The sequence below is a fragment of the Mobula birostris genome, chromosome 8 (genome assembly GCF_030028105.1).
Source record: "Mobula birostris isolate sMobBir1 chromosome 8, sMobBir1.hap1, whole genome shotgun sequence".
Lineage (NCBI taxonomy): Eukaryota > Metazoa > Chordata > Chondrichthyes > Myliobatiformes > Myliobatidae > Mobula > Mobula birostris.
The window spans coordinates 29,355,017-29,370,122 of record NC_092377.1 but is presented as its reverse complement, the minus strand read 5'-3'; the positions used below and the strand labels follow the sequence as shown (position 1 = coordinate 29,370,122).

General features: G+C 39.8%; 1 protein-coding gene across 12 annotated transcripts in view; it reads left to right on the top strand.

Moving 5' to 3' along the window:
• LOC140201202 (CAP-Gly domain-containing linker protein 4) overlaps positions 1 to 15,106 on the top strand; it is a 339,984-nt gene that overhangs the window by 234,333 nt on the left and 90,545 nt on the right. For all 12 annotated transcript variants that reach the window (XM_072264916.1, XM_072264923.1, XM_072264920.1 and 9 more), the window contains one exon: positions 14,676 to 14,799. In XM_072264916.1, the coding sequence (XP_072121017.1) occupies positions 14,676 to 14,799 (124 nt within the window). The remainder of the gene's footprint in view (positions 1 to 14,675; positions 14,800 to 15,106) is intronic.

The window sequence follows — 15,106 nt, the reverse complement described above, 5'->3', positions numbered from 1 at the left end:
ATTTTCCAGTCTTTGGTCTCTTTGTCTATTCCTTTGCAATTGATGTAAAATTCCTTTTCTATTTTGCCTATTCCTTAGAAAAGTCGTGTATTCCCAGCATTATCACACCGCAATCATGCTATTATATATTCCTTTTATTGAACTGTACTGTTAATTCATCTATTATAGTGTACACATTTTGGTATTGCCCCCTTTAAATTTAACTTGTTTCTACTTTTCTGAACATCATTCTGATCACAATTGCCTTCTTAACTGTAAGTTGTCTCTCTCTTTGTTCGTGCTCTTTTCTTCCTAAAGTGGCTGCCCTGCTTTGCAGCTTTTCTCTTCTTTTGAATAAATTATTTTCTGAATTCTAATGACATGTGTTCACAAATGCATGTCATTAGTTTAAAATCCTTCCTTCTGCCTCACTTAATAGATCCTCTGGGACACTGGTCCCAGCTCAATTTAAGGGGAGCTGTTCCAGCAAAACAACAACTTCTTTCCCTGGAACTGCCGACAATGCCTCAGGAGTTATAAGTCTTTGATTCTGCATCATCCAGCCATGCATTTAATCCTCTAATCTGCTTGTTTTTGGCAATGTACATGTAGTTCCTGTAATGATCTAAACAATATTATTTATGAGGTTTGATACTTTGACTTGAGTCTTGGTTTCCCAAACTCTCTCAAAAACATGGTACTCTGCCTCTCATTCCAAACATCTGGTCAGCTGCCTTAGTATCTCCCTCTGTGTCTCAATATTGAGATTTTTTAATGTTTGTGCTCTTGTAAAATCTGGTGGGGTGATCAATCACATTAAAGGTGCTATATGAATGCAAGTTGTTAGTTGTGTTGCTACTGTTTCTAGAAACGAAATCTTTAGTGCAAAATGTTAATCTACTCTCTGAGGGACGAGTTACAAATAAAGTGATGGAACATCTGAAAAGCATCAGATCTTCTAAACATCAGAATGATGCTTAATATCACTAGCATATGTTGTGAAATCTGTTAACTTTATGGTAGCAGTACAGTGAAATATGTGATAAATATAATGGGGAAAAATGAATTACAGTAAGTAATATATCTATTAAATAGTTATGTTAAAATAAGTAGTGGAAAAAAGTCAGAAATAAAAAAAAGTTGTGAGGTAGTGTTCATGGGTTCAATGTCCATTGACAGAGGGGGAGAAGCTGTTCCTGGAAGGCTGAGTGTGTGCCTTCAAGCTTCTGTACCAACTTCCCAACGGTAACAATGAGAAGAAAGCATGTCCTGGGTGGTGTGGGTCTTTAATGATGGATGCTGCTTTCCTAAGGCACTGCTCCTTGAAGATGTCTTGGATACTGTGGAGGCTTTTACCCATGACGGAGCTGACTAATTTTACAAGTTTTTGCAACTTACATTAATTAAAACCTTTAAATATTCAACTGGTAGCCAAATGATAGGCATGCAAAGAATGCCTGTCTTTAAATTAGTATTTATTTAATTTCATTTATCAGTTTTAGAACTGATAAAAATTGATGGGTACCTAGGAGCAATCCCAGTGCAATAATCAAATAAATGAATTCAGATAATGTTGTAAACCTTGAGGGTCTAGTCTAAGCTCCTTCGAATATATTTATTAATTTGATGATTAATGTTTTATGGTTTCAGTTTTATTCCATTTAAAACTACTAAAAGAGAAAAGAGACTTAGGAACAACTTTTTCACATTGTTAAGTTAACATGTCTAATAAGGTGGTCTTGGTTCTTGGTGCCAATGAGTATGTTTTTCAGAAATAATGATTCCACATTTCTAACTTCAACTCTATGGAGTTATGTTATTTCAACAGTTTCCAAGGCATTTTTAAAATTTAAAAAATCATTGACCTGACAGGGTATTCCCTCGGACCTTGAAGGAGACTAGTGTTGAAATTGCAGGGGCCCTGGCAGATATATTTAAAATGTCGGTGTCTACGGGTGAGGTGCCAGAGGATTGGAGAATGGCTCATGTTGTTCCTTTGTTCAAAAAAGGATGGAAAAGTAATCTGGGAAATTATAGGCCGGTAAGTTTGATGTCGGTGGAGGGTAAGTTATTGGAGGGAGTACTAAGAGACAGAATCTTACAAACATTTGGATAGACAGGGACTTATTAGGATGAGTCAACATGGCTTTGTGCATAGCAGGTCATGTTTGACCAATCTATTGGAGTTTTTTGAGGAGGTTACCAGGAAAGTGGATGAAGGGAAGGCAGTGGATGTTGTCTACATGGACTTCAGTAAGGCCTTTGACAAGGTCCCGCATGGGAGGTTAGTTAGGAAAGTTCAGTCACTAGGTATACATGGAGAAGTGGTAAATTGGATTTGACATTGGCTCAATGGAAGAAGCCAAAGAGCGGTAGTCGAGAATTGCTTCTCAGAGTGGAGGCTTGTGACTAGTGGTGTGCCACAGGGATCAGTGCTGGGTTCATTGTTATTTGTCATCTATATCAATGATCTGGATGATAATGTGGTAAACTGGATCAGCGAATTTGCTGATGATACAAAGATTGGAGGTGTAGTGGACAGTGAGGAAGGTTTTCAAAGCTTGCAGAGGGATTTGGACCAGCTGGAAAAATGGGCTGAAAAATGGCAGATAGAGTTTAATACAGACAAGTGTGAGGTATTGCACGTTGGAAAGACAAACCAGGGTAGAACATACAGGGTAAATGGTAAGGCACTGAGGAGTGCAGTAGAACAGAGGGATCTGGGAATACAGATACAAAATTCCCTAAAAGTGGTGTCACAGGTAGATAGGGTCGTAAAGAGAGCTTTTGGTACATTGGCCTTTATTAATCAAAGTATTGAGTATACAAGCTGGAATGTTATGGTGAGGTTGTATAAGGCATTGGTGAGGCCAAATTTGGAGTATTGTGTTCAGTTTTGGTCACCAAATTACAGGAAGGATATTAATAAGGTTGAAAGAGTGCAGAGAAGGTTTACAAGGATGTTGCCGGGACTTGAGAAACTCAGTTACAGAGAAAGGTTGAATAGGTTGGGACTTTATTCCCTGGAGCATAGAAGAATGAGGGGAGATTTGATAGAGGTACATAAAATTATGATGGGTATCGATAGAGTGAATGCAAACAGGCTTTTTCCACTGAAGCAAGGGGAGAAAAAAACCAGAGGACATGAGTTAAGGGTGAAGGGGGAAAAGTTTAAAGGGATCATGGGGGGGGGGGCTTCTTCAGACAGAGTGTGGAATGAGCTGCCAGACGAGGTGGTACATGCGTGTTCTTTTTTAACATTTAAGAATAAATTGGACAGATACATGGATGGGAGGTGTATGGAGGGATATGGTCTGTGTGCAGGTCAGTGGGACTAGGCAGAAAATGGTTCGGCACAGCCAAGAAGGGCCAAAAGGCCTGTTTCTGTGCTGTAGTTTTTCTATGGTTTCTACTTCGTGGTCCTCCTGTTCCATTACACTCCCTCATGCCCAACCATTCAGAGTATACATATTACTCAGTTTTTTTTTCCAAACTGCATCACTTTACATTTATCTGTATTAAAAATCCATTTGCAAATCCTTGGTCCACTTCCCTAAATGAGCAAAATCCCTCACAATGTTACCACATTTGCCTCATTGGTCACCTGAAAATCCAGCTAACTGGAGAAGCATGTCATCCTCAATGCTGAAGAATGGCTTAAATAGAACAATACAGCAAGATAAATGACTAAACAAGCAACAATCTTTTTCAGAATCTTTCAATTCCATAAAGTTAATTGACTATTGACTTTTAGTTATGTTATAATTTGTTTTCAGAAATCTGTGATGTTCTATGGTCCAGTTTTAACCCATTATATTTGTAATAATTGCAAAAATATTTACTCCCTTAATATGTAGGGTTAATTATAAACCTTTATAATAGGTTTATTTCAATAGCAGTACTATGGCAACTAAATAACCAGTTGGAATGACATGAGAGCACTGGGCTTGAATATGTGAAAAAATGCATTGTGGCAAAAATAAGTCCAAGTGAAATAGGGCTGAAGATTTCCATGTTTTGTTCCATTCACGGATAATTAAGGACAGAGATAGTAGTGATAAATGTTAAGTAATATTCAAGGCACTTCAGTGCCAGTCAATAACTACCTCTTGTAAACGAGTAATACTATTAGTCGTCATTTGTACCATTATTAAATTCTTCAACTATCAGCAGGCAGCAGGCTGCAGGCTTAGCATTGACCGGAAACATAACACATGGTCCAATGTTAGCTGGATGCTTGGTGTTCTGCAGAGAATCTTTCACCTCCTGTCTCCAAAGTCTTTCCACCATCCTTATATCATGAGCCAGGTGTGTAATTAGTTACTTTATTTTTGTGGATAAATGCAGCTCAGCAGCGCTGGGGTACTTGTACTCCTTTTAAAACAGTGAAGCCCATTTGGTTAACATGCTATTCTCCATCAGAAACACTTGTTTCTTCCATCATCAGTGCCACCGTGCACCATCTGCTAAACACACTTAGGGCCAAGTATGCAACCTCAACTATATCAACGGATATGCCGAGGTTCCTAACAGCTCTGGGAATATCTGAATTAATGAATGCTTCCACTATCTTCTTAATGGTAATGAGGAATGACCTCTTGCTAGTGACCCACATTTCATGAGAGAAATAAATAAGAACTGGCAGGTTGTAGGCTGATAATGTGAATCTACAAAAATGTCCAGTGTGGATAACTAGACAGATGTCAGGAAACTTAATAACAGCATTGACTTTAGTTCTTATTATATTAGCAGTAATGATCTCCACTTGAATTGTTGATGGTAAAATAACATTAGTGACATATTTTGTGAGTATTCTAAATAAATTTAGGTAGACTTTAGGTAGACATTAGGCTGTTCTTTGTGACCTTCTGGTTGCTTACTCAATGTGCAAGCTTCTTGATTAGAAACATTTACAATTTTCTAACTTACTGTGGATTTCTTGACCTCAGACATCCCAAACTTCCTTACTGCCATTAAAGAAATGTATTGATTTGACAAGCAAAACACGTTCATATACCATAAAAAGGATTTAAATAACTCACCATTATTCAAAAATTGGTTGAGGGATAAATGCTAGCTAATGGAACAGGAAGAACTCGCCTGCACTTCATTGAATTATGCAGTGGAACTTTATCCATTTCCTCCATTGAGCGTCAGGTTAAAATCTCAATGAGAGCTTAATATGCAGTGCTTCATCAGTAAAGTGCTGAAGTGTCAGGTTGGATTATAGGCTCACTTTCTAGTAAGATCCTTGAACCTAAAAATTACAAGCTGTAAGATTGCATCTAATTGAAGCAAAGCTATAGTGAACTGGTATATTGTAAAGAAATGTAGCAGCTTTCTGAATAATGAGCTATATTATACACCAGATGGTGCTGATTGAAAAACAAAATGAAAACCTTTTCTATTGAGAATATTACTATACCTATCAGGTAAAATATTTAAAGTTGAACTATTCCCATCTCTGCACTATAAACGCTTAAATAACTTTTGATAATGCTGTTTACATTGTAAATACATTCTGGTGTTTATGTATATAAAATTTTTTAAAAATTTATTGAGATACTGTGCAGAATAGGCCCTTCTTGCCTGTTGAGCCATGCCCCTCAGCAATCTTCCGATTGAGTCCAAGCCTAATCACAGGACAATTTACAATGACCATTTCACCTACCAACTCTGTCCCTTCCCCAACACCTTTGACCTCTACCTCCCCAGTCTGGGTCTCTGAGCTAAACTCTAATACACTCTTCAGTATTAGTGACTGACACGCTCCCGTGTCTCTCCAGATCTGCACTGGAACTGGTTTTAACCCCTCCTTCACTGACACCAATCCGGCCGAGATAAACCTCTCGCACCCTTCCTGAACTTTTTCAGACCTGTCCTTCCCTAGCGGTTCGCTTAACAGCTCGATACAGCCATTCAAAATTTCCGCTTTTCCTTTCCCCGTCTCCTTCCTTGGGGCAAAGCACCTGGACGCAAAGTGTCCGGCTTTCCCACAATTATAATAGACGACCCCAGGAGACTTCCTGCCAGACTGCTCCCGGTCTACCTTACCCTTCTCACTAGTCCCCGGCTTACTTTCTGACTTTTCCGGCGGAGTCTCCCCGCCGTCCTGACTACCCTTCTGGTAGCCTTTACTCGGGGCAACCTTCATTTTATGCGTCAACGCATACTCATCCGCTAACTTAGCAGCCTCTTTCTCATCGAGGTAGGGTCTCATACCCTCAGGGACACAACCTTTAAACTGCTCAATCAGGATCAGCTGTAGTAGTCTGTCATAATCCCCCTCTACCCCCTTCGAGGCGCACCAACGCTCACAATATGTCTGCATCTCACGGGCAAACTCCAAATATGTGCGATCCCACTGCTTCCTCGCATTCCGGAACCTCTGCCGGTATGCCTCCGGGAACAACTCATAAATCCTGAGGATGGCCTCTTTTACCACCTCATACCTCTGGGCATCTTCCGCGGACAAAGCGGAGTAAGCTTCTTGGGCTTTCCCTTTCAGTACACTCTGAAGTAAGACAACCCACTTATCCCTCGGCCAGTCCTGACTTATAGCCACTTTTTCGAAGTGGAGAAAGTACTGATCCACGTCGGTATCGTCAAATGGGGGAACCAGCCTAACCTCCTGGGTCGCCCGGAACCCTCCAGCTTGGTTCGGCACGAGCCCCTGCTCTGCCCTTAACCTTAACTTCTCCAATTCGAATTCCCTTTCCCTCTGTTTCTCCTCTCTCTCCAACTGTCTGTCCCTCTGTTTCTCCTCTCTCTCCAACTGTCTGTCCCTCTCTTTCTCTTCTCGCTCCAACTGTCGTACCCGGAACTCGTGCTCGAGTCTCAGTTTTTCAAGCTGTACCTGTACCGCGTCTCCAGCAGGTTTTTCAATAGACACCACCCCCAGCTCGCCTTGGGGAAACACACCTTTAGATACATAGTGCTCTACGATAGCTCTGTGTATCTCCTCTCTCCTCATTGTCGACTTCACCTTAGCAAGATTCAACCGTTTGACCACAGCTACCAATTCCGATTTCCTGGCATCCTCTAGTGCCTCCAAGGTCGGCGCCTTTATAAATTCCTCAGCCTCCATTTCTGCTGTTTGTCTTTTCTTTCCTTTGGGAATTTTAACCCAACCAATTTACTCTGTCCCAAATTTAGCGTTCAAAATCCCGGACGAGAACCCCACTTATGTTACGTACCCCGTAACTGGGTTGCCAAACCAGCAGAAATGGATCACTCAGTTGGAGTCTGGATTACTAGAACTAAGAAAGTTTTATTAAAGAAACAAGCAACACAGTAATCGAAAGGATAATAAATGCAACAGTTCAGCAATGATAACCACACATGTGCACAGAATTAAGATAACAGCATCAATCAAGCTCTATCGTTGTCTAGGGGTAAATGACCAAATTTCAAAGTGACACAAAAGTTCAGTCCAATTTAGTTCAGTTTGCAGTAATCGTTGCCATGGCGATGGACAACGTGGGGGGAGGGAGAGAGAACGGGAACGACTGATCATTCAGACACGGCTTCCACTCACAGACCGGCGATATTGCTCACAAGCAGCTTTCGGGCAGGTCCTTGGTGATGTCACCTGAGGTCACCGACTGTGACCCCTCCTCCAGATGCGGTCGATCCTCTGCAGTGAACTCGGCACCCAAGCAAGGGCGGACACACACCGGGTTCCCGCTGATCGTACCTTTCCACCCTGTGCGTTGTCCGGTACTTCCCACCGACTCGTGAGAGGCGCACCGCTTCCGGGGTCTCGTTACCTCGGGTGTCGTGTGTCCTGCCTTAGCGAACCTGTCCCTTTTTATCCCCCTGCTGGGGTATCGTCTGTCCATCACTTCAAACAGTTCAGGGTTCAAAGGGGGAGCCCATCTTGGCAATACCCAGACTGATGGCTCCTTCATTAACATCTCCACATGCTGCTTCATTGTTCCTTCATCTCTCCTTCCCCCCTGAGGACAGGTGGCAGACCAACTGCTGATCACACAGGACAGCTAACATCTTATCTATGTGTATTCTCGTCACAGATGCAAACTCCTTACAGGCAGTGGCAGGAATTGAACCTGTGTTGCCTGTATAGTAAAGTGTTGTGTTAACCACTGTCGGACCGTGCCACCCCATTTATACGTATTTTATTCCATATCCATACTTTAACCTCTAACTTTACTTTTTTTTGCATGTGCCTGTGTGCGTGCAAGTCTGTGCATCTGTGCGTGTGCGTCTGCGTGTGCGCGTGTGCATGCGTCCACAGTGATGTCTTTTTAATAGCTTTTACAAGGCACAGAGCGAGAGAGAGACTGTGTGGCACCCCACTCCTCACACAGATATTTTCGCAGTATTTTTCCCTTTTATTTTACGAGGTTGAGTTGCGATCTGGACACTCAACACGGCACGGATGGAAAGCGTACTCGGGAGCGGACCCGACTGGTTTTGAACCCGGGAACCTCTGCTCCCGCGTCTGGCGCTGATGTCATTGTGCCACCAGCCAGCCCCTAACTTTACTTTTTAAAATAATTCTTTATTCTGTGTGCCCTAACCAACACACCACAGGAAATTCCTATTACATGTAAATGTATGTGGCGAATGAAGTTGATCCTTGATCTTTAAGCTTCAATTACTTAGTAGATTTGTGTGGTTTATGTCACAACTTTTAATGGTCACGTGTCAGTCACAAGATGTTTGAAGTTGTAGTGGTAACCTGAGTTTGGGTGTAAGTGGACTTCCTCAAACCGTGGCATGCAAAGGTTTGAGTTTTTCTGGTCAAAATTTCTGCTACTGTGAATAGTTGAGTGAGTGGAAGATGAACTGGTCACCAAAAGTCATAAATTTACAGATGAAACATTCTTTTCAACATTTTAAGCAAGATTAGTGTATTATTTTTGTCTTGTACAATTTTAGAGTGAAAAAAGGAAAGGAGCACCATGCAAAAGTTTGGGGACCCCAAGAAATTTGAGCTGTCAGATAACTTTTACCAAGGTCTCAGACCTTAATTAGCTTGTTAGGGCTATGGCTTGTTCGCAGTCATCGTTAGGAAAGGCCAGGTGATGCAAATTTCAAAGCTTTATAAATACCCTGACTCCTCAAACCTTGTCCCAACAATCAGCAGCCATGGGCTCCTCTAAGCAGCTGCCTAGCACTCTGAAAATTAAAATAAATGATGCCCACAAAGCAAGAGAAGGCTATAAGAAGATAGCAAAGTGTTTTCAGGTAGCCGTTTCCTCAGTTTGTAATGTAATTAAGAAATGGCAGTTAACAGGGATGGTGGAGGTCAAGTTGAGATCTGGAAGACCCAGAAAACTTTCCGAGAGAACTGCTTGTAAGATTGCTAGAAAGGCAAATCAAAACTCCCGTTTGATTGCAAAAGACCTTCAGGAAGATTTAGCAGATTCTGGAGTGGCGGTGCACTGTTCTACTGTGCAGCGACACTTGCACAAATATGATCTTCATGGGAGAGTCATCAGAAGAAAACCTTTCCTGCATCCTCACCACAAAATTTATCATCAGAAGTTTGCAAAGGAACATCTAAGCAAGGCTGATGCATTTTGGAAACAAGTCCTGTGGACTGATGAAGTTAAAATAGAACTTTTTGACCGCAATGAGCAAAGGTATGTTCGGAGAAAAAAGGGTGCAAAATTTCATGAAAAGAACACCTCTCCAACTGTTAAACATGGGGGTGGATTGATCATGCTTTGAGCTTGTGTTGCAGCCAGTGGCGCGGGGAACATTTCACTAGTAGAGGGAAGAATGAATTCAATTCCAGCAAATTCTGGAAGCAAACATCACACCGTCTGTAAAAAAGCTGAAAATGAAAAGAGGATGGCTTCTACAACAGGATAATGATCCTAAACACACCTCAAAATCCACAATGGACTACCTCAAGAAGCGCAAGCTAAAGGTTTTGCCATGGCCCTCACAGTCCCCTGACCTAAACATCATTGAAAATCTGTGGATAGACCTCAAAAGAGCAGTGCGTTCAAGATGGCCCAAGAATCTCACAGAACTAGAAACCTTTTGCAAGGAATAATGGGTGACAATCCCCCAAATAAGAATTGAAAAACTTTTAGCTGACTACAGAAAGCGTTTACAAGCTGTGATACTTTCCAAAGGTGGTGTTACTAAGTACCGACCTTGCAGGGTACCCAAACTTTTGCTTCAGACCATTTTCCTTTTTTGTTATTTTGAAACTGTAAAAGATGGAAATAAAAAAGTAATCTTGCTTAAAATATTAAAGAAATGTGTCATCTTTAACTTTATGCCTTTTGGAAATCAGGTCATCTTTTACTCGCTTAGATATTCACAGTAACAGAAATTTTGACCAGTGGTGCCCAAACTTTTGCATACCACTGTATTTGTGTTTAATATTACCTTTCTACTTTTTAAAATGCCATCGCATATAGGGGCTGGATATTTTCTTTAAGCACAAAATTTAAGTAAAAACAGCAACATTATTTTTACTTTCTAATATCAGTAGTTTTAAATACTGATAAATAGGGAATCATTAGAATCCTCAAAATACAGAATATACTCCAAGAATAATCATTTGTATGGAAACAATAACAACACAACAACTTGGGTTTCCATGCCATCTTTAATATGGAAAACACTGCAAGCCCCATCATATAAAGAATAATTAAAAAAATTGATATTTAACCACATGAGGATTTATTAGACCACTAAAAGTTTAATCAAATAGTTAGATTTTATAGAGCCTTAAAAGAAGATTGAGAGACTACTCTGAAGGTGTAGGAAGGGAGTTCCAGAGTTTGGAACCTTTGTAGTTGAAGATGTGGTAATTGAATTCAGGAAACTTAAAACACGCAAGTCAGAGGAGTCCAGATCGCCAGGTATCTTGGAAAAATATTGTAATGGTGACAGCTTTAGAGATAGTAAGATGAGTATTATCACAACATTTGCCGTGCCAGCTGAGGCCCAAAATTTAAACTTATAGGTCAGGGTAGGGTACAATGGATGGTGTGATGATGATAGGAATAGCTTCTTCTCCTCTTCCGTCTTCGAAGCTTTGAACACTACCTCACTTTTTTAATATACAGTATTTCTGATTTTGCACATTTTTTAATAATCTATTCAATATACGTAATTGATTTACTTGTTTATTTTTTTTTCCAGTGTTTTGAAATGTTTTTATTGTGAAGCAACATCAGCTTAACCACAACTGACAATGTCCTAAAGTATAATGCTTCTTTTTTCTTTTCTTTCTCATAACAACATAATGAAAGTCAAATGAATGTATGTATAGTAAACAAGCAAAAAGCAAAGGAAACCCTACCACCCCGTCTCCTTTCCCCTTCCCAGCCCTCCCCTCACCCCTCCCGTATGTGCTGTTTAGGTCCTACCACCCCCCACACTTAGTTCAGCTGTCGGTCTCTTCTAAATACAACAGTAATGGTTGCCAGATTGTTTTCAAATTCCTTGAGTCTGTCCTTGATAAAGTGTCTTATCCTCTCAAGATGCAGATTATCCATTAATGCAGCCAGCCATTGTCTGAGTGATGGAGTTTCCTCCTTTTTCCAGAACATCAGTATGAGTTTCTTTGCATTAAGTATGCCATAGGTCAGGAGTTGTTGCTGGGTAGCCTGGAATTTATTTGACCTCGCAGAAGTTACAAAAATTACTAAAATGGGGTCTGGTATTATCTGAACCTTTAGTACCTTGGATAGGACTCCAAATATTTGCTTCCAATACTCTTGTATCGTGGGATATAAAGCATAACTATGTAACAAATATGCCTCTGAGGACTTGCATTTCTCACACATTGGGGACACCTCTGGGAATATTTTATGAATCTTTACTTTTGAGTAATGTAGTCTATGTAGGATTTTAAATTGTATTAAACAATGCCTGGCATTGATGGAACAGGAGTTAACATACTCCAAAGCCTCTTTCCATATAACCTCCTCTATCTCTGTACCCAACTCATTTTCCCATTCTTTTTTTAATATTATCCATTGTTGTATGACACTTGTTTCGTATGGCATCATACAGATATGCAATAATCTGTTCTGTCCCTAAACGTGGTCTTAAATGTTTATCTAATTTATCAGGTTCTGCTGTCTCAAAACCAGAAAGATGTGATCTTGTATAGTGTCTTAGCTGGGGGTACCTGAAAAAATAACTCTTTTGCAATCTGAATTTGTCCTGGAGCTGCTGAAATGACGCAAAAATCCCTTGTATGTCTGAAGTCTCAATGCTGTGAATCCCTAATTCCGCCATGCATCGAAAGCCCCATCTGTACGCGAGGGGATAAAAGAGGAGTTTGCAGATATAGGTACAAGAAAAGATAATGTTCTGAGTTTCAAATGCTTCCCCATTTGTCTCCACATCTGTAATGGTGCTATGGATAATGGGATTGCCTCTGTAACAGGCTTTATTTAACTGAATAGGGGACATAATGATTGCCCCTATGGAATATGGTAGGCAATCCTCATGGTCCATCTCCAACCATCTGGGAAGTGCAACTGTATCATTTATCCAGTATGCTATATGGCTGACGTTAGCAGCCCAGTAATAAAAAAAAAAATAAAGTTGGGTAATGCCAGCCCCCCCACTAGTCTTATTCTTGCAGAGATGTTTTTTCCTAATTCAATGGGCTTTATAATTCCATATAAAAGGTAGAATTATTGAATCTAATCCTTTAAAAAAGATTCTGGTAAGATAGAGGGGCAGGTTCTGAAATAGATAGAGCAGTTGGGGAAGAAAGATCATCTTGACTGCATTTACTCTACCCACTAAAGAAATTGGGAGTGTCTTCCAAAATTCTATTTTCTTTTTAGTATTTTCAATTAGAAGGATAAAATTTGCTTCAAATAGAGAACTATACTTTTTGGTTATTACAATTCCATGGTAAGTAAACTTCTCAGGGGTTATTTTGAATGGAAATTGTGTAAGCCCCTCCTGTTCTTCTACTCAGACCGTGAATAATTCACTTTTCCCCCAGTTAATTTTATACCCTGAGAAAGTGCCAAATAAATTGACTATTTCCAGCAAAACTGGAATAGTAATATATGGTTTCGTTACAAACAACAAAACATAATCCGCATAAAGGGAAATTTTGTTGATAGTATATTTCGTATTGTACCCATAAATTTCGTGGTGAGAACGTATAGTCTCCGCCAGTGGTTCCAGGGCCAATGCAAACAATAAGGGACTTAATATATAGCCCTGTCTTGTGCCCCTGTGCAAACTGAATGGTTCCCAGAGGGTCTGATTAGTTAGAATTTTAGCACTAGGGTTACCGTACAGTAGCTTAATCCAATTTATAAATTTGTCTCCCGTTCCAAATTTTTTCAAAACCTCGTAGGGGTATTGCCATTCCACTTGGTTGAATGCTTTCTCAGCATCTAAACTTAATATTATAAGATCTTCCTTAGGATGTCTTGGGGAATACATTATATAAAGAAGGTGCCTGATGTTATGGAAAGAATTCCTCTTAGGGATAAACCCTGTTTGATCTGAGTGTACCAATTTATTTATCTGCTGATTGAGTCTCCTTTCCAGCATTTTAGCCAAAATTTTCTGATCAGAATTTAGCAATGAAATCGGCCTATAAGATCCTACCTCCTCTGGGACTTTGTTCTTCCTTGAAATAAGCATGATAATAGCCTCATTCATGGTTTGGGGTAACCTGCCGGTTTCAAACGCCTTTCTATGCATCCTTACCATATAAGGTGCTAATAAGTCACTAAACTTCTTATAAAACTCATTACCTATTCCATCCGAACCTGGATTCTTGTCATTTTTCAGGGATCTTATTGTTCTTACTATTTAGTCATTTATGATCTCTCCTTCCAAAGCCTGACACTCCATCAGATTGAGTGAAGGTAGCCTACAAGTGTCCAGACATGTATGCACGCTCCCCGTCAGTACATTAGATTGAGATGCATATAATTTTTCATAATTCTGACGGAATCTTTGATTAATATCTTTTTGTGACATCAACGGAGCGCCCAAGTCTGATTTAATTTTATGAATGGCCCGATCATTTTCCAATTTGCGTAGCTGTCTTGCCAGCAATTTGTGCGGTCTATCACCAAATTCAAAGAAACTCTGTTTTGTAAACATAAAGGCTCTGCACATCCTTTCTGAGAGTATTTGGTTAAGTTTGTACTTTAATGCTGAAATTCTGTTGACTTATTGTTTATTTATTATTATGTTTTATTTTACTTATTATTTTTTCTCTCTCTGCTAGATTATATTGCATTGAACTGCTGCTGCTAAGTTAACAAATTTCATGTCACATGCCAGTGATAATAAACCTGATTCTGATTCTGATTCTGAATTCTGAATAGTGTGAGTTAGACATTATGGTGTTGCTGGCTTGACTCCACAATAGTTTTATTTTACATTTGCAAGTGTTATAGAGAATTACTCTGGCTTCTATTCCATTCATCACTATTCTGTTTCCTTGCTTGGCGTAAAACAGGCATCAACCACCCCCATTAATAAAAGGGCCTTACTGCTTTAGGCAGCCATTAAGGGTAACTGAAAACTCCCCTGATCTGTCTTGCAGCTTGCAGCTTACATGTATGGTTTTGGATTGGGTTCCCAAAATTGAGAAATTGCAGCCATTTAATGAGAGTCAAATATCACCCTTGAGTATTTTATTCAGGATGAGTGTGTAGCTTAAATTGTGTTATTAATGTTGTGCAATTCCTACCTGTGTCATTTCGTAGGTTATTGGTATGGGATTGAGTTGGATAAACCAAATGGCAGAAACAATGGTTCTGTGGGGGGCGTGCAATATTTCACCTGTCAACCAAAGCATGGGGTGTTTGCTCCTCCATCAAGAGTTCAGAGGTAAGGGACGTGAATTCTATCTGCTGGACATGATTTAAGCATAGAGGTAAACAAAATGAATAGAGAATTTGATTCATGTTATCAGTTCCAAGACTTACTGTGTAGTTGTGGAGAAAATCAAAATAACAAATTAAACCACACCAACTTTATTTTTTATTAAAGCTAGCATGCTTTCCTTGATGTTCTCTAAATTAAATATGTGATAACTCTTGCTTGCGTTCTCATCAACAAGTTTTCTATGGAAATTTAATTGATAACAAGTATCATAGCAGATGCAAGATGATAGAATAAATCATTAATGAAATTT